Source organism: Poecile atricapillus, chromosome 7, assembly GCF_030490865.1.
Source record: "Poecile atricapillus isolate bPoeAtr1 chromosome 7, bPoeAtr1.hap1, whole genome shotgun sequence".
Classification (NCBI taxonomy): Eukaryota; Metazoa; Chordata; class Aves; order Passeriformes; family Paridae; genus Poecile; species Poecile atricapillus.
Window position 1 is genome coordinate 6834437 of NC_081255.1, and position 18603 is coordinate 6853039.

At 51.4% G+C, this 18603-nt stretch overlaps 1 protein-coding gene across 1 annotated transcript in view; it reads right to left on the minus strand.

Moving 5' to 3' along the window:
• The window catches only part of ASTN1 (astrotactin 1), a 45738-nt gene that overhangs the window by 12264 nt on the left and 14871 nt on the right, over positions 1 to 18603 (minus strand). The window contains exons 2-8 of the mRNA XM_058842792.1: positions 13160 to 13347; positions 9505 to 9898; positions 8605 to 8751; positions 8053 to 8160; positions 6873 to 7022; positions 5908 to 6075; positions 5622 to 5706 (exon numbers count right to left, since the gene is read on the minus strand). Of these exons, the coding sequence (XP_058698775.1) occupies positions 5622 to 5706; positions 5908 to 6075; positions 6873 to 7022; positions 8053 to 8160; positions 8605 to 8751; positions 9505 to 9898; positions 13160 to 13347 (1240 nt within the window). The remainder of the gene's footprint in view (positions 1 to 5621; positions 5707 to 5907; positions 6076 to 6872; positions 7023 to 8052; positions 8161 to 8604; positions 8752 to 9504; positions 9899 to 13159; positions 13348 to 18603) is intronic.

The following is an 18603-nucleotide window of genomic DNA, read 5'->3' on the forward strand; positions in this document are numbered from 1 at the left end:
GAACTCCATCCAGCTCAGTGAGAGACCTTTACCCATCCTCATCTCCAAGGATGCTCTCCAGAAGCTCATGGGTATTCCCACCCATGCACTCTTGCTGACCTGTGCCTTCATCTGCAGAGGACAGGGCAGCATCTCCTCCCCCAAGCACACCTTACCTCCCCCATTTTTGCCTTTTGCCCCTGGTGCCTCTGTCACCACTTCACCTCCTCCTTCCTCTGTGTCTGTCCCCACATGGCTGCCTCCTTCCCCACATGGAAGTGTCCCTCCCAGCATGGATGTTTCCCTCCCTGCTTTCTGCCATCACTGGAGGCACCTCGCTGCTCTGGTTTGGGTTATTCTTGCTGGGTATTTTTGTTGCGTGGCCTTCAGAGCTCACAAAGAAAAGTGTGACCGATCAGCAGCTCTGCAGCTGATCAGGTTGGATTAAATGGGCCAGAAATGACAGCTCTCAGCTTCTTGCAAGCTTTGGCACCCAGGTAGGCATGTAAAACAACAAAATGGGGGATTACCAGGGCACCTGAGAAACAACAAATCCCCCACACCAGACAGCAAGTTTGCAAGGCCCAAGTGTTGCCAGTGGATCCCCAGGACAATCTTAAGCCTCCTGGCTTTTCTAGATGGACCATTATCTGGGTGCTTTGCTCCACATCTGGGCTTGAGTAGAACCTCACAAAACACCTGTGAAAGCCCCTCCAAACCTGGCACTGCTGGCGATGCTTTGAACCAGCTCAACAGGGCCCCAGCCACGCTTAAATTGCAGCCCCCAGGGGATGAGGCCAGGATGACTTGTAGCACCAGGAACTGTGCTCCAGCTTGTCCCCACTGCCTGCAAAACTCTTCCAGACAAGATGGGTGGGATGAGGAATAAGCCCAGCGCTGGCAGGATGCGAACACCACGTGCTGACCGGGAGCAGCTGGTTTGAGGAGAGCTGGCAAGAGGCTGGGGGGGCACAGGAGAGGGTTTCTGCAGAAGGCACAAGAAGTTGCTGCACAGGAGTGTGACTGAAATGTCACTGGAGGAGAAAGTGGTGGGTTGTTACACACTGGCATAGCCACCTCAGATGTGGCTCCCTGACCTTCTGTGCTTCTCAGGGTTTCCAGCCAGTGCGCAACACGAGGACGGCCACGCCTGGGGTGAGCAGACCAGAGCATCCCCACAGCACCTGCACCCCTTCTGCACCCCAAAGTGGGGATCCACGAAGACCCAGAACCACCCTGATGGCAGAAGAGCAGAGAGCAGATGCCACACGAGCATCGAGTGACATCTCCACTCGGCAATGCCCCTCGTGGCTCCTCTCCAGCTTCACTTTGCTTTGCTACAGCTTTGCTGGGGTTTCAGCTGCTGATGCCTCTCCCCTTCCCAGCCCAGCCCCCTCCCACCCCTCCTGCCCTGCCATCCCTTGCAAGCAGCTCTTTATTAAAAATGCTAATGCTGGTGCTTTCTCCCTGGGCTGCCCGTAAATCTACGAGGAGAATGAGGCGGGAGGAGGAGGCAGACGGGTGGTTTGGTGAAAGGAGCTGAAAGAACCAGGAGGTTTTTATAAGGCTGTCCCTCAGCTTGCAAAGCCGAGGCAAACAGCAGGGGATGGAGAGAGGCAAGAGGAAAAAGAAAAAAAAAAAAAGATAAAAAAGGGTGTTGAGGGGGGAAGAGAGAAGAATAAGGACTTTAAGCAGGAAAAGTGCTGTCCCTGACACTTCAGTGTGTCCCTCGCTCTTCTGTGGGTGGGGATGGGAGAAGATGAGCAGGTGCACTGCCAGGATTGGGATATCCCCATCTGCATGAAGAGATGGGATGGGAGAGGAGCAGAAGGGAGGGGAGCTGGGTGAGCAGGGCACAGGCTGATGCATTAATTCGGGTCCTGTGATGGAAAAATCTGCAACGCTGAGGGTGGGGCAGCTGGGCTGGGTCAGTTTCCCAATAGTTAAAGCAGGGTGAAAGCACCCAGCCTGACATGTTCACCATACCACCTTAAACTGCCTCAAAACCTCCCCAGGCCGGGGTGAAGCCCATTACAAGCTGGAAGAGCACATTGATAAAGACTCCTTAAATGCAGAGCACCTTAAATCCCAACGGGGGAGGCTGAAAAGTGCACCCAGGGAACAGTGGAAAGAAAGCCATGTGTGAGATGGATCTAAGGGCTGGGATGAAAAGGTACAATTTCAGGCAGGTAACAGTTTATTAACTAAAGACAGAATGTGCTGATTTGATTTTTGGCCAAGTTATACCACAAAAAGAACGGCAGAAATTTGATCTGATGAGCAAAGATAAAGTGTGGCTGGTAGGATTGCTGGAAACTGCATCCTGCTCAGAGAACATTAGAGTCAAAAAGCAGCTAATTAACAATGCATATCAAAGCAGGGAGACAGACTGTGAGCACACAAACAGCACCAGACAGATTTGTTGTTTAAAACAGGCAAAGAGCAGCACACACACACACACCAAAAAGAAAACAAAAAAAAGAAAAAAAAAAGCAGCTGATCAAATGTATCTGCTACCCATGATCAAAAAGATCTTTTTGAAAATCTGAAGATTTAGGGTCTGGACATGTTAGGTAAAAGATGCAGTGCGGAGGCGTGGATCTCAGTCTGGTACCCAAAATACACACAACACAAAAAGCTTCTCACTGCCATCACCAATAAAGTACAAAGATGAGCTCGCCTTCATGAGCAAAATTAGATGCTACTGGGAGAACAGACACCGAGTCAACTTGTCATCACTGTAAATAAAAACAAACCAACGGCAAAACTATCTAAACCAAAGGGTTGAAATGAGTTTTCAGATAAAAAAGCCACCTGGGGAAAACAGAGGAGGTCATATCCAGAACACATCACTCCCAAGTTTGCCAAGGGATCTGGCAAATCCTGCTTTGTTGACCAAGCACCAGTGTGGGGACTGACCTGTGGCAGCAGCACATCGCTCCAATACTGAGCATGTTAGACAAACAGCAGTCAGAAATGTTTCAGGCACAGCTGATCTCACCTTGGGATGGGGGGAGAGAGCAGAAGATTCACAGACATCTCTTTCAGGTGAGCCTGCAGGCCACCTGGTTGGGCTGGAACTGGGAGTGAGCTGAAGAGCCCAACAAAAGACAACCCACCCCAAAAAACATAAATACCAGCTTACAGCTATGAGTTACTGAGTTAAACAGGCTCTGACAAGATGCTTCTCCCAGGCTAAAGAGACTTCATCACAGTCATGGCCTGTGGATGCCAAAAGTTTGTGCAAAAGAGATCTCCACCATCACAGGCCCTTCCAGGCAGAGCTGCACTAAGCAGCACCTGGACATCAGGAACAGATAGCAGAAAAGGAAAAAAAAACTCCCATAAAACAGCAAGCTGCCCTCAGCATCATGATGCTTAGTGTGAACATGATTTCAAGAGCCCCTAAAAATAGTGGAAGCTGCAGGTAGGGATGGTGAAGTGTGTTTTCAGCTGCTAGCATTTTATGAAACAAAACTCTGAGAAGTTCAGTGAAGAAACACAAAATGACCCCAGTTTAAAGAGGCTTGAGAGAGATTTCTAAGGATGGTAACACTGCAGCATTGGAGCCTTCTCAAGAGCCCAGAGAAGGGCAGAAGGACTTTTTGACAGTCCCACCATGGCCTGGGGCTGTGTTGCACCTTGGGGAAAAAGACAACTGCCAGGTTTCTCTGCCCCAAACAGAAAAATATTTTGGAAATGCTTCACATAATTTGCCACAGCCAACTCTGGTACATGAGAAGAAACACAAGACAAGAATGTTCCCTGGCCAGGTATGAATCCTGCTGCAGGAGGAAAGGCAGAGAGAAGGCTCCTGTGGGAGGATCTCCTGTGGAGATAGGTCTGAAAAAGCAGCCCCAAATCCCCCAAAGGAACAGAGGGTTCTGAGCACCTTTCAGGTGGGCACTGCTGAGACCAAAGCTGGGTCAGGAGATGCAAACAGGTCCAGGGGCCTTCAGGAATCTATTGGTCCTTCTTGCCTTTGCCTTCTCTCCTGCTTGTTACCATCTATATTTTTTCCCAATTCACCTGAAAGCAGCAACTTTTTCCCCACTTTGCCTTAAAAAAGTGAAGCAGCTAAATCAGGAAAAAGCTGGAGAAGAGCAGTGTGGACGGAAGAGAAGTGTGAAGCTGCAGACCCACACTCAGGTGCAAAGGAAAAGCAGAGGGTCAGGAAGCAAATGTTTCTTCACAGTGCTTATCCATTTTTATTACTAGCCTTGATGGACAGAGTTATTTGCCCATTTGCTTTTTGCAAGGTGATGGGCCCAACACACTGCTCTGAGGCAGGCAGAGATTGGCACTAAAGCCATGTGTGGCTGTGGGTGGCTGTGGGCTCTTTCCAGCCCCCTGTGAGACACTCTTAAACACACCTCCCAAAACAGGGAGGGGAATAATCCCTTCCAGGGGAATAATCCCCCCCACACCCCAGCCCATCGCTCAGTGCCATTACGAGATGGCACAGAGCAGCTGGGGACACTCCTCTTGGACACTGGCCCCTGGGGACAAACAGGACAAGGAGCTGTATTTCTGCCTGTATTTTCCTACCCTAGCAGTGGTACCTTGCAGAGGTTTGGGGACCATCAGCACACCACACAGCACATCCCCAGCGTGGGGCTCCCTGTGTCACGAGCATCGCCCCGGCCCAGGGCACCCGGAGCAACAACTTGTCTAACACAGCTGGTGCTCCACGCTGGGTTTAGCTGCTAAATTGCCTTTAAAATGACAAAAAACAGAGAGGGGGCTGGAGATGGAGCAGCAGTGCTCTCCCCAGGGCCTCAGTTCAAAGGGACACAGCGGGGCTGAGCCGACAGCCCCCCACCGCTGCCTTCCCCCAGCACAGCGGCGCGGCGGGGGAGACGCCAAGCCCAGCCTTTGATGATTCTTCCCTTCCCACTGTGAAGACTAATAACTTCAGAGAGGGCATCCTGGCACGTGCAGGGCCAGCACTGATCCTGCTGTGGCATCATGAGGTAAGGGGAGGGGGAAAAAAAGGGGTTTGGAGGTGCCCATGCATGTGGGACTTTTGAATTTTGGGGATGTCTTGGCTTTCTGCACACCACCTCCAGCCAGGGACCAGCTGCACGTCACAGACCTGTGAGTGTTGAGGGACACATGGAGCATTCCCCTGAGGGTCACAGAGAAATGGGGACTTTTGGAATCCACCACTGAATTGCTGCTGAAACATCAGAAAAACTTCCTTTAGCACCTCCAGGTATGTAAAGCTTGGAGCAGACGGTGACTCCTCTGTTCCCTCAGCCAAAGTATCAAAGCATTTAATTTTACCAGTTTTCAATGAGGACCTCAGACCTCTTCTGATGCCTCATATACCCAAAACAAAAGCCCCACAAAGCGCAGGATGCCCAAGATAGCACACACAAGGGCAGGAAGAACAGTCTCTATCTTCTCCAGGGGGTGTTTACTCTGAAATGTGAAAATGGCCTCTTGTACATCATTCCTGATTATTTCAAAGAGCAGAAATCCTCACCTCCCGCAGACCTGCTGCAGAGCCCAGCTGTGTGCTGACCTCACAATTCACAGAGGTGCCCCTAACTCTGCTATCCAGAGGTTAGCACAGCTGTGGGAACGAGCTGTGGAAGCCCAGCAGCTCGTGTGAAGACACTCCAAGCCTGGGCACTCACCCCTGGTTCGTTCCCCACTCGTTCCGGATGCAGAGGTGCTTGTGCACGGGGTCTTTCATATAACCTTCATAGCAGAGACATTCCCCTGTGGAGACAGGGACACGAGGGACATGGGAGAACAGACATGGGAAGGTTTTCCATGTGCCTCCCTTCTGAGTGCAGCCTGCAGCCACCCCAGCAGCTCCCTGTTGCACACGGAGAAGGTGAGGAAGCAGCTTCCCAGCACAGCCGGGTTGAGGAGGCAGAGGAGAGCTCACAACCCCACCCCAAGCTCAGGAGCACGTACCAGTCTCAGGGTCACACTGGTGCTCACAGGGGTCGAGGAGGCGCCGGGCACAGAGGTCCAGGGCCCAGGGCCCACTGGAGTTTTGCTGGGAGAAGAGGACGACCTGTGCAGGGTTCAGCCAGTCACTGGCATCCAGCTGGCTCCCCTCCAGCAGGATGAACCGGCTTCCTGCCACCGAGACAAGGGCAGTCAGTGACAGCAACCTCCTGCTGTACCCTCCATCCCACCACGGTCCCCTGCATCCCATCCATCCCCCATCCTGTTTCCCTCCATCCTGTGATGTTTCCCTCCATCCTCTGCTCATTCACTCCATCCTGAGAAAGGTCCCACAACAGTCCCCCCTGTCTCACAAGGAATTCTCTGTCCTGTGCCCACTCTGTCAGCCATATGACAGCCCACTGCATCCCATACCTGTCTTCTCTATCCCATGACAGTTCCCTCCATCCTGTGCCTTTCCCCTCTGTCCCACAGCAGCCATCTCCATCCCACACCCCTCCCCTTGGCCCCACACTGAGGTCTGATCCCTCTGTCCCACAATGTCCGTCATCCCGTGATGGTCCATTTAATCCCATATCCATTCCACTCCAACCCACACTCATCTCCTTGGCCCTATGCCCACCCCCTCCATCCTGCAACAAGCTCTGTGTCCCACAACAGCCATCTCCACCCTGTGCCTATCCCCTCCATCCTGTACCACTCCATCTCCTGCTCCCAACATGGTACCCTCCATCTCACACCAGCCTCCTCTCTCATGGACCCACCCCCTCCATCCCCCTCTGAATTCCACCCATCCCCTCTGTCCTGTAGCCATACCCTCCATCCCATGCCCTTTCCCTCTGTCCCACACTGGTGCCCTCCATCCACACCTGTCCCCTGCACCCATCCTGTCCATTGTTCCCCCCTCTCCTCCATTAAACCTTGCAGGGTGGGGCAGGAAGAAGTGGGTGAGACCACGGGGCGCTCACCATCAGCGATGAGGTGCTCAGGGACGTGGAGGGTGATCTTGACGACAAGGGGGCAGTTCATGTGGGAAGAGCACACCAGGCTGATGACACAGCTTGTCACACTGATGAGGGTCAGCGTGGTCTTGTTCACAGGGCTTCGGGGGGACCCCACTGCAAAACACATGAGCAGGGTCAAACCTGGCACCTGGGGCACCCTGGAGGATCTCTGGGTGCAGCCAAGGGACCTCAGGATGCAGAGACCCAGCCCCCTGGAAATGCAGCATCAATCAAACCAACTGGAATTACTTTGGACTCTAAAGAACATGAAGCAGCCTTTGCCATGGGACTCTCCATCCCTCTCTCCTGCTGTGACCAAGATCTTCCTGATTCCCCAGAGCCCCAGCTCTCCCACACCTGCATTGCAGCATGCTGGGAACTTTGCAGCAGTAGAGCTTTAAAGCAGAGCAGCGATATTGAGGGGAAAAAAGGGTAAATGCAGTATCCTGGTTTTCCCCACTCCACCTTGGCACTTCACTCGGGTTAATTTTGTCATGACAACAGGCTCATTAATGCTCTTGAAAAAGCAATAGAGAGCCCCAACTGCTCAGGACATGCAGGTCTTTAACCTTTAATCTTTCATCTGAAGAAGCTGAGTGGAAAACAAACTGGCTGGAGACAAAGCCTGAATCAGCCTTCCAGCATCAGCTGAAGGAGACGGCTCCCAGTCTTGCTACTCCCAGAAAAACAAGGCATCATCCAGCAAACGAGGCTCAAGGAGGGAAAACAGACACTACCTTTCCTCTTGGGAAGAGGAAACCTCCCAAGGGGGCAAGGCAGTGGGGCAAGGCTCCTGCCTGGGGACCCAGGCTGTCCCCATCCCCTGGTGCGTGTGCACGGTGCTGAGCAGCGGTGTGGGAGCGCACGGGCCGGCCTTTGAAGCGTGTTACTCATTAATATACACCAGTGCCCGGCAGCAGCCTCCAGCAAAACATCAGAATGTATTTCATCCTCTGCTGAGGAGCTCCACCGGAGAGCAGCAGCAGCCTGCTGTGAAGCAGGGACCGGTGCCTGCCTGCGGCAGCTGGGATTGCACTTGGGTTTCCATCTTTTTGCCAGTGCAAAGTCTCCAAACCCAGAGAAGCGAGGGCAAATAAGGCGAGAGGGGTCAGGGCTCGTCAGGCACCCCTGCACCCTCACCCACCTCGGCTGCGCCGCCGGCTCCGCGAGGGGTCCGTGTAGAAGGTCAGCTGGGGGTCGGTGTCTGCCTCCGTCCCCGAGTCCCCCTCGGGGTTGAGAAATGCTGAGCCAGCTGCAGGGGACACTGAGTGTAGTCATGGAGGGGTTGGCACCGTGCCACCCCGAACCTTGGCGTCCTACACCCCCCTTCAGGGAAAGCCTTGCACTGAGGAGCAGAAGCCCCATCTGCCAGGTGCAGGGACAGCATCTGCTCCCCTTCCCACCACACACAGCCACACCCCCCACCACGGGTTACCTTACAACTTTTCCCCAGGGCTGTGCCAGTACCCTGTAGCATTTACTGGGGCAAACACCATCTGCATCTTTGTAACCAACCAGCCCAACACCGTTTGCATCCTTGCATGCACCATATTTTCTATTTCTCGCCACCCAAACCCTCTTTTCCACGCTCTCTCCCAGCTCTGGTGATATTTCTCCATCCCAGGAGAGGGTGGGCTGCTGGAATGTGGGTGGGTGGAAGCCCAAGGCACCCCATCCACCCCAGGGACCGCCCTACCTCGTGCTTTGTTGTTGATGCGCTTGCGCTGGCTGCTGGAAGTGTGGGACAGCAGAGTGGCCTGCTGGTGGTTCGAGTCCACGGGGCTGGTGGCAATGATGTTGTCCTTGTACTTGTTCATCAGGGACAGCTTGGCATTATCGCTCCCTGAACAGGAAGAATTGAAGGAAAAATATCTCAGGGATCAAGGTTTTTATGAAAGGGAGGGAGGTGAGAGAAAAGTTTCCTTGCATCCATCTCCAGATCATCCTGAGGTGATCAAGGGGCTGAAGACAATGAGCTGAGCTGCCCCCAGTGCACACTCATGAGCAGCTCAAATCCTGAAGAGGACTGGCACCTCCACCAAACTAGCCAAAAGCTGAGATTTAACACTTGGCCTCTCAGGGCACTTTTTCGTATGCAGGAGAGCTTTAGGCACCACACCATGATCTTCCCAAACTGTGTCTCAGTTGGGAGGGCTCTAGCTGGATGCCTCACTCAGTGATATGACCAAAGAATAGGTTTCTTACAAGCCTCACAGGATCCCTGCTGGTGATCAGAAGGCAGCATTAACTCCAAATCATACTGATGGCAAGTAAAAATTTGCTACTAAAAACCTCACAGGAAGAAGACACCAGAAATCTGGGGACACAGAAGGGGAAGTTTGGGGGTCACAATGGGACAGCATGGAGGGAACCATTCTGGTTCTTTGTCAGGCCATGGAAACCACAAAGCTGCATTGTCCCAGGCATGTCCCCCTCAGCAGGGACTGCTCTCAACCGGCTGCAAAGTCTCCCAGCAATGGAAGAGCTTTCATGGGACCAGCAATGAAAACAGAGAGAGAACGCTCCGGGACAAACACATGCATGGAAGTGTGGAGAGAAGACAAGCTGGAAAGGACCCAGCTCAGCCCGTGCCCACCTGGTGTGAGGTCCATGCTGGCCTTCTCATTGCAGCCCTGCAGCGAGTCCAGGGTGCGGGTGACCTGGCTGGCGAAGTCCTCGCCGCCGTTCATGCACTCGCGCTGCAGGTGGTGCCGCAGGTCGGTGATGTCGTACTCGTAGCCGTCCAGGATGGGCGTCTCGCGGATGCTGAGCGTCCCGCTGGAGTTGTGGCCCTGCACGCGGGCGTTGCGCAGGCTCTCCCGCCCGTGGCCCCCGATCAGCACCGAAGGGATGTAGTGGATCTCGTTGGCCGCCTCGGCGCTGGCGCTCTTCTGGGGCTGCGGCACCCGGCGCCGCTTGCACCAGCGCCGGCGGGTGTAGAGGATCATCACCAGGCAGAGGATGGAGAGCAGCAGCGCGATCATCCCTCCCTGCGGGCACGGACGTGAGCGGGGATCAGCCGGGGACTGCCATCAGCCATCCCCTGGGATACAAACGCCCCAGGGACGCTCCAGGGCGGCCAAAGCAAAGGGGAGCCTGATCACCAAAGGTCTGCTGGCACCAGGAGCACCCAGTGCTGGCCAAGAGCACCCAGCTGGAGCCTGCCTTGGGCTGGACCAGTTTTGAAGTCGCCACCGAGGCATGAAAAAGCAGCATTTAAAGCAAAGCGTGTTTTGTTTCACTCTCCTGCCTTTGAAAACGGAGATCAGCTTTATTCCACGCAAATGCTCCTACGGGCAACTTTTTCTGACCCATTTCCACCCGGCTTCAGCGCTGTCACTCTCAATCTTGGGAGATTTTCCCAGGGTATCCGGCAGAAATTGCAGCACAGATTAAAAGAGATCAAGGCCTGAGATGGGCAAATGACTGAAGTGTTGTTTGGGGAACATGTTTGGAGAAAGAGGCTGAAAAAGCTCCTGTCCCACAGGGACGGACCCCAAAACTGCACCTGCCATCCCGCCACTGTCCCCAGGATCACCCTCCTGCAAGACATCACTGTACACAGATAGAGGGTGGTGAGATGAAAGCCCCAAACTGGCCCTTTGTGCACAATCTGCCAAGAATAATAACAATAATAACAATAAAAAGCATGAGCAGCCAGCTAAGAGCTCTGAGTCCATCCACAGCTCCAGTCTCCCTCATCTTTTCTATGCAACAGGTGATCTTGAGAAAATAAAATAATAGTAATAATCTGCTCCATTAGGATAAAACATTAAGGGAATTATTGAATGAGAAGCAGGAGAAGCAGATGGAAAAGGAAGTTTAATGGCCATTACAGTTTAACCCACTTTCATTTCCAGAGTGATGGAGCTGTGATGCACCCTCCCAGCCTCCTTCCCAACTTTCTTTAAAAACAAAAAAAAAACAAAAACCAAAAGAAACAGGGGGGAGAAAAAAAGAAAAAAATAAAAAGAAAATGGAAACAAATTCCAGTGATTCAGGAGACCAACAGTCCTGCAGAAGTTGGGGGCTGGCTGGCATCTTTCTGGCCAGGGAGCCGACAAGCCAGGAAGTCAGAAAATCTTTCTGGGGCTGAAAACTGGCCCTGGATCACAGAAATCATAGGATCCTACAATGGTTTTGATTGGTAGGGACCTTAAAATTCACCTAATTCCAACACCCTTGCCAAAAGCAGGGACAAGCCCTGTCCAGCCTGGCCTTGAACACTTCCAGAGATGGGGAAGCCACAGCTTCTCCGGGCAACCTGTTCCAGAGCCTCCTCAGCCTCACAGGGAAGAATTTCTTCCCAATATCTGATCTCTGCATCAGTCTAATTCCATCACTACATGCCTCTGTATGAAGTGCCTGGCATAGTCGTGCAGAATTTTTAGCGGCAAGGTGGGAGATTAATTCTGTATCGTGCTCCAATCCCCATGAGTTCCTGTGATCCATAAAGAAGTGGGGACTATCCCCATCCCCACCAGAGATGGCCTTCTCTGTCATGGCTCTCCATTATCCTAGAGAAAGTCCACCTGCAGATGGCATGACAAGAAGGTAGGAGGAATTCCAGGGCGTTCCTGGCTTTCCTTCACCCTCTGTATGCACATTAACTCGCCCAAACACCAGCGAGCTCTGCCATACCCCTGTGCTGGTGAACAGGAGAGACCAAGCTGGAGCTCGAATCTGCTGGATGCTCATTTTTTCCAGGCAGTGGCTGTGGGTTCACAAAAGAGACTTGTTATTTCATTGAAACTGAATTTCTTCTGCCCCAATAGTCTGAGAGCTCAAATTATCCCTGAGAAAAGCAGCCTGTGGACTCTTGAGATTTCAAGAGGCTCTGAGAGGAGGATGAAAGCCAGAACTGAAGTCTCCCCCACCCACTGCCTGTTGGAGAGGGTCAGACCATTACCTCATACCCCCAGTTTCCCTCCACAGGAGCACAGAAATCCCGTTCTGTCTCATTCCCCCCAGTCCAGCATCCACGTGATGGCTGTGAGAGGAGCCCTGCACTGGGTGGGTGTGGGATTGCTCCTCGCCTGCTCCACGAGCAGACCTTGGACACGATGGATACAATCCCTCGCTCACACTTCCTCCCTTGGCAACCACACAGCAAAGAAAAGAAAATCAGCCTTGAAAACTCCACGTGATCCTGACTCCTGGCACAAAAGCCAACCTCTATTTGTCAGGGAGTAGGGATGCTGTCGGAGCGGAGCTGAGAGCAATGGGGATAAAAGGGCAGAGGGGGACTCAATCTGCATTTGCACATTTTGGTATGACAGCAATGAGTTGCAGATATCCTTTCCATCATCAGCTCGATAGCAAGCCTTGATCCAGGCACTTCTGCCTTGATCTTGGGATACAGCAGTGCCCAGACAGACCAAGCCCACGGCGGGGCCAGCCTCTCCAGAGGTGATGCACCCTCTCAGGAGCAGCTGGGAATGGACACTAAAACAGAGATAATTGTGCAGGATGTTTTGGGGAGTGGCTTTGCAAACAATTTTTTTCCTTCAGACTAATCAAGCACAAATGATGGAGGAGAAACCTGGCCTGGGGCTGCAATCTGGAAGAGCAATTGAAGCTCTTATTAGGGTAGACACCACTGAACAGCCCGTTTGCAGCCTCGGCAACATTGTCTCCAGCTAATTATCTTCCAGTGGCACAAAAATTGTAGAATTCTTCAAATTCTTTGCAACACAACAACAACAACCAAAAAAAACCAACCAATCAACACACCACAGATCTTCCCTGAACATACAGCTCTCTCCTTTCTCTGCCTTTAAAACCTTGTCTCTGTGTAGCTGGGTGGAGTACTGCTGTGCAACCTCGACACATGAAACCATGGCCACGGGGCTGCCACGCTGATAAAAGTGGTGGTGACAGTGCCTGGTGGCACGGTGACACGTGCCGTGCATCAGGGCAGAGGGCAGCAGGCACCATGCACCGGGCAAAGGGCTCCTGAGGAGTCAATGTGAATTAACCCTGGGTTAACGTGCTTGAGACCTTCAAAGCACAGAACTCCCGGGGATAAAGGCACCCCACAAACGTATTTTCAAAGTGATGCAAAATAAAGGAGAGGCTTAAAGTGAAGGCACTTAGCATTCACCACTCAGAGGGGTGCCCTAACCACCCCAAAAGTGGGCACAGTTCCCCATCCTAGGAGCCAGACGGGGAAATCAATGGCTTTTCAAATGCCACTGTATTTTCTACAGGCTTCTGGACAGCTCAGCAGGGGCTGCCTTCCCATCACATACCATGACAGAGATGTGGAGGATCCTCAGCTCCTCCTCTGCTGACTCAGTCTGGGGTTCCTCTGTGGGGTCGAAGCCAGGCAGGTTGGGGGCCCCGTCCTGGTGGTGGATGTGGAAGAGCAAGGTGCCGTTCTCCAGCCACTGCTGCCGCCAGCGCACCAGGGGGATGTCATCCGTGTTGCCTGAGATCTCTGCAAGAGCAAAGCTGGTCAGGGGGGAAACGTGGAGCAGAGGGTTCATGGGAGATGTTCACTTCTTCCTAAAAAATTGGGTGGAGGGACCAAAGGATGCAGAGCCTTCAGTCACCTCCTGCCAGCACCACGGCTGCCCCTCCATAAATCACAACCTGAAGGGCTAAAGGGGAGTAAAACCGTATTTCTGGGTATAATCCAGATGTGGGCCTTGCCAAAAATCCAGCTGTGGTGCAGGGAGACAGCAGTTACTGATGGCAGTAACCCAGCAGCCTCCTTCCAGCTCCAATTTGGACAGGTCTCACCCACACTCTCCGTGTTAAACACAGCTTCAGACATTGGGATCACAGGACACGGGACAGCTTCTCAGCAGCATGATGGGATCATTGGGACCACGTCACAAATTACTGCAGACAAAATATTTACCACCCTCTGTGAACAGTGGAACGTGAGCTCATGATTTCACAGTGGCCGCGATTTCAGAGGTTTTCAGTTTTAAACCATTTTTTGAAGCTCTCCAGCCAGGACTGAGCCCAGAGACCTGCAGAGGTACCTGCAGCTTCTGCCCAAGCAACCCCATCTTCCCTAAGTGCCTTTAAATCCAGAGTTTGGGGCAGTGAGACAGATGGACAAAGCTGGGCTGTCATGGCAGTAGAGGACACCCAGGCAGGAGGAGCATCTGAGGACAGACACACAACACATTCTCCAAGACTCTAAATGCCAAATCAAACTTAATTCACCTGTCTGGCTCCAAAATTTCAGGGACATCCTACAGCTGGGTGTCAGCCAAAGGCAGGGCAACACCAGCACCTCTCCCCAGGAGAGATGGGCACTCTTCTAATCACTGTCTCCCCCTCAGACTAGGTCAACTTGATCACCATCTCACACCACCTTGATCTCAGCCATCAGCTCAAGCCTGCCATTTGCCTGTTCGCTGTTTTTCGTGAAAATAGCAGATTTTGTTGGGATGACCAGAGAAAACACGATGAGCTTCCCACTGAAGCACAGCTTTCCCTCCTGTATCTGCCCCATCGAATGGCAGTGGGAAAGCGCCCGTCTCACTTTGCAAATTATCATCTTTATTTTGCTTGTTTCACGCTGCCTTCAAATGAAAACTGGAATTCAATTACAGTGCCGAAAAACAACATTTTAAATTTGATGTTAATTAATTTCATTAGGCTGCCTTAAGTGAGCTGGCTGCCGGGGGAGGTGGGGAGGGGGGCAAAATCTGCACGGGGAGCTAGGTTGGTCCTCCCAAACTGATTTGATTAATCAAAAAGAAACATTAGGCACAGCGAGTGAATTGGCAGATGGTTTGTGCTCAGCACGGGCCGCGTTTCTGGCGGTGATCAGCGCACTCGGAGTGTCCCGAGCACGGGGATGCTGAGCTCTCCACGACGCTGACGGGAAGCAAAACCCAGAGTTAAGTCACCAGGAAGCCAGAAGCGCTTTTGAAATTCCCTCTAACTGCTGAGCTGTGTGTTTAGGGACACAGATCCCCTCTGAAAAGCCGGTCCTGGGAGCCGGGAGGGTTTGAAGCAGCAGATCTCCTCCTCTCCCACACGGTCTTTATTCGTGGAGTGAGAGGGGGAAACAAGCTTGCCCGCTTTCCCAACTCCCCACGGCATCTCAACTTCGTGTGAACCAGCTCAAATGGAAGAAAACAACTCTCCCTGCACCTGCCTGCTAACGTGAAATTAGGAGTAATTAAAGCAAGAGCTTTTATGCACAGCAGGAACTCAACACACTGACATTTGGAAAAAATGTAAATACCAGCATTTGCTCCATTGTAAAGAGTGAAAATAATAGATACTAAGTATGTGACATTGTGACATTTAGAAAGCTAGAGTTAGAGATGTTTTCCCCCTGATCTGACATATCATTGTAAAAGCAGCACCCTCCAGCTCATTAATATTTGAGAAGAAATCCTTTATGGAAGTTATTTAAATGATTAATAGATTATAGTAAATTTAAGCCCTAAAATAGGTTGTCATAATTTCAAATTCATTTAAACAGGCTTATTTTTTAAAAGAAAAATATATTTCAAGAAAAAAATGGATTCTTGTTTTAGAAGAGCCACAGAGCCTGAGCACATCATCCTCTTCCACCAGACACCACAACATGACCCTGCAGCTGCATTGCACACAGCTCACAAGCATGCAAGAGACAGAGGAGAACACCCCAGAAATCAATTGCCATCACCCCAAACTGTCAGGCCATGAGCCCTCCATCACACTGCAGGACAAGGCTGCTCCACCATCTCTGCTCCTGCCCTGGCAAAGGCTCCTGAGGCAGTGCCTGGATGAGAGAGCCTTGGACCTTCTCCTCCTTCCCTCCAGTGTCTTAGCAACTCATCAGCTCCCTCTATCCTACTGCATTTCCACTTGAAAAATGTACCCATGGAAGTGCTTTTCTGCATCCGTGAAACTCTCCTGGAGTTTGGTTTAAGCAAGACCAAGATCAAGACCAAGTTCCTCCCTGACATAGCATCTCTTTACTCCCTCTTCTCCCAGTCCAATGGATTTATTTCACTTTTCCCTTTGTCTTGCTCTCCAAGCAGACATCTCACCACCTGGTGGGAGATGCTATGCTCACCCATGTCGCCAGCTGGGATGTTTTATCAGGATATCATAGAGTGTCACCTCAGCTACAGAGCTGGCAGGTGCCAACCCTGCTGACCAGTTTGTACAGTGGGGCCAGGATGTCCCAAAGGAGGCAGAAAAGTGGGCAGAAAGCCAAAAATAACAAAAAAAAAAAAATATGGCAGGGGGAGAGGATAATTTCAAGTTCAAAGTTTGAAAGATATTGATGAAAAGCCTGGTCCCTGCATGGCTTTCATTAAGGCCTTGGATAGGAAGCCATTAGCAGTAGTATTAACTTCTTGCACCTCTGTTAAAAAATAGCCTGTCTGAGTCAGAGGTTAATAACAGTAGGAGGCCACTAATTAGGCTGTGCCACATTCACCTGGTATCAAACGTGGCCCAGGTCCTTCACATCTGCAGGAGCAGCCGCCTCCAAAGGCCCCAGCTGATGCTTTCAACACAACAGCCCTGGCTGCTCCCCTCCCAGACCATCTGCGAGGGCAGGGAGTGGGGAAAGAAAGGTTCAGCAGGAGCAATTTGAGGAGAGGACAAAAACACAGATTGAAGGTGCTGGAGGTATGTGGATTTATGCCTGCTTCGTTCTGGATTATCCCAAACAGCTTTGTTTCCCTTGGGACAGCTGTCCCACAGAATGCAAACCCAGTTCTTCTGGAGGCAGCACCTCTGCATGTCCTGGTTTTGGGAGGCAACATCTCTGTCACAGCCCAGTTCTGTGCCTGAGCTGGTGCAGCATCAAAACCATGGCCCATGAGCCTGGTGCTGACCTGGACCTATCCCCATGTCCTCATCCCCCCATCGAGACCTGGCATGGTGGCACACAAGGAGAAAAACTCTCCTCAAAAACTCACATCAGCATTTCAATGAAAAAACACCCAGCAAAACAATTTTCCTCTCCATTTGGAAGCGTTTTGCAGTAATAGATGCCTCCAATAAGTCAAATGAACTCTGCCATAATGCTGGTCTCCACAGACTCATTTCATACAGCCCAGCACAGGTCTTAACTTGGACTTGTATTTCCTTGTTAACATTTAAACCTGCCTTATTTTCCCTCTAGAACCTGTGTATTTTATTTAAGTTCCCCATTAACTAAGGCTTTTGCTCTGTGCCTAAACCACACACATCCTTTAGAGGGTTCAAACTCAGCTAAAATCAAGCCTTGCACTCCTCTGAGGGTCTCCAATGTCTGAAGTGACTCAGGAGACCTTCCCACCCTGAGTCACTCGCTCTCTCCTGTTGGGACCTCAGGCCTTGATTTCTAGCAATTCAGATGTCAAAACGCCTATCTTGATACTTAAACTCATTTATACTTCCAGGGTTTTAGTGACAGATCATTCATGGGATAATATTCATGTTTTTTATGGACCTGCTTTAAAAATTCACATTCATCACTGACTACCCATATTTCATTTGCATTTTTTCCTGTCTCAGGGAGGAAAACCAGCTCATTCCACAGGTCATTCTGCTTTTTCAAGACAATCCAGCTTTTCCATACCAGCAAACATAAACATCACTGAGGTTTATATATATATATATATGTTTCTATTAGGAGCCTGCTTCATGGGAGAGGGCTCCTGGGGGAAAAAATCTCCAAAAAGACTCCTAGGTATGGGAGAAGATAAAGGTTTGAGGAAAAGGTGATCTCCCTGGAGCTGCTCTCAGGCTAGGTCAGAGAGATCACCCCACCACGATGCCTGTGCGTGAGGCTGGTACACGTGAAGCCATGAGGTGCCACAGCATGGCTGACAGCTAACCAGGCTTCTCCTGGGAATTCAGGGCACCTTTGCTTTTGGGAAGGTCACCACAGAGTTACATTTCAAAACTGTAGCCATGCTTTAGCCTTGAACTGGGATTTTTGTCCCAAATATGCCAGAGCCCAAACCCTTCGTTTTAACAACAAACCCTCCACCCCTCTGGGAGTGACACTGAGCTGCACAACTGTTTTTGAGCAAAGGACACTGATTCATCATTAGTGGTCCTGAGGTGGCTGGGTTTGCTCTGCAGCTGCTGACTTCACAGCCTCACAGCCTCCACTGCCCTGCTCTTCCCCGCGAGCCCAAGGACGAGCCCGACTGCACCTGTGCCACATCCCCTCCAAGGTTATTTTCCCATCACGTTTGCCAATTCCACCTAAAGCTGGGGAAAAAACAGCAAGCAGATTGGGACATTGGCTGGTGTCTGATTTTCACTCCTGTCTTGTTACTTTGGTCCCATCTGCTGTAACTGTGAGCTACAGGGGAAATGTGGGAAGAGACACAAATTCACCTCCCGGTCCAACACTCGGGTGACACGGTCGTGTTCAACAGAGCCCAAATGCTCACCCACGACAGGGAGCAAAAGCAAAATAAAGAGAATGTGTGAATACACTTCCAAGATGCCATGCTGATAGAAAAACCCCAGAAAGGACCACATCTGTAGTTGATATCTCACCCTGCAATGCTGTCACATCACCTCTTCCAGAGGGAAAATCTCCGTGGAAAGAGCTCAAATGATGGAGAGGCTCCCAGTCAGCCATGGAAAATTACTGCCCTGGCTAAATGGTCTCCCAGCAAATCAGTGAGGAGGGCACAAACCCCTCAGCTCAGATGGCACTCACCTATGAACTGCAGAACTCCACCAACACAACTGCTATTGCTCCAAAGGGGTGAGCAGCTCA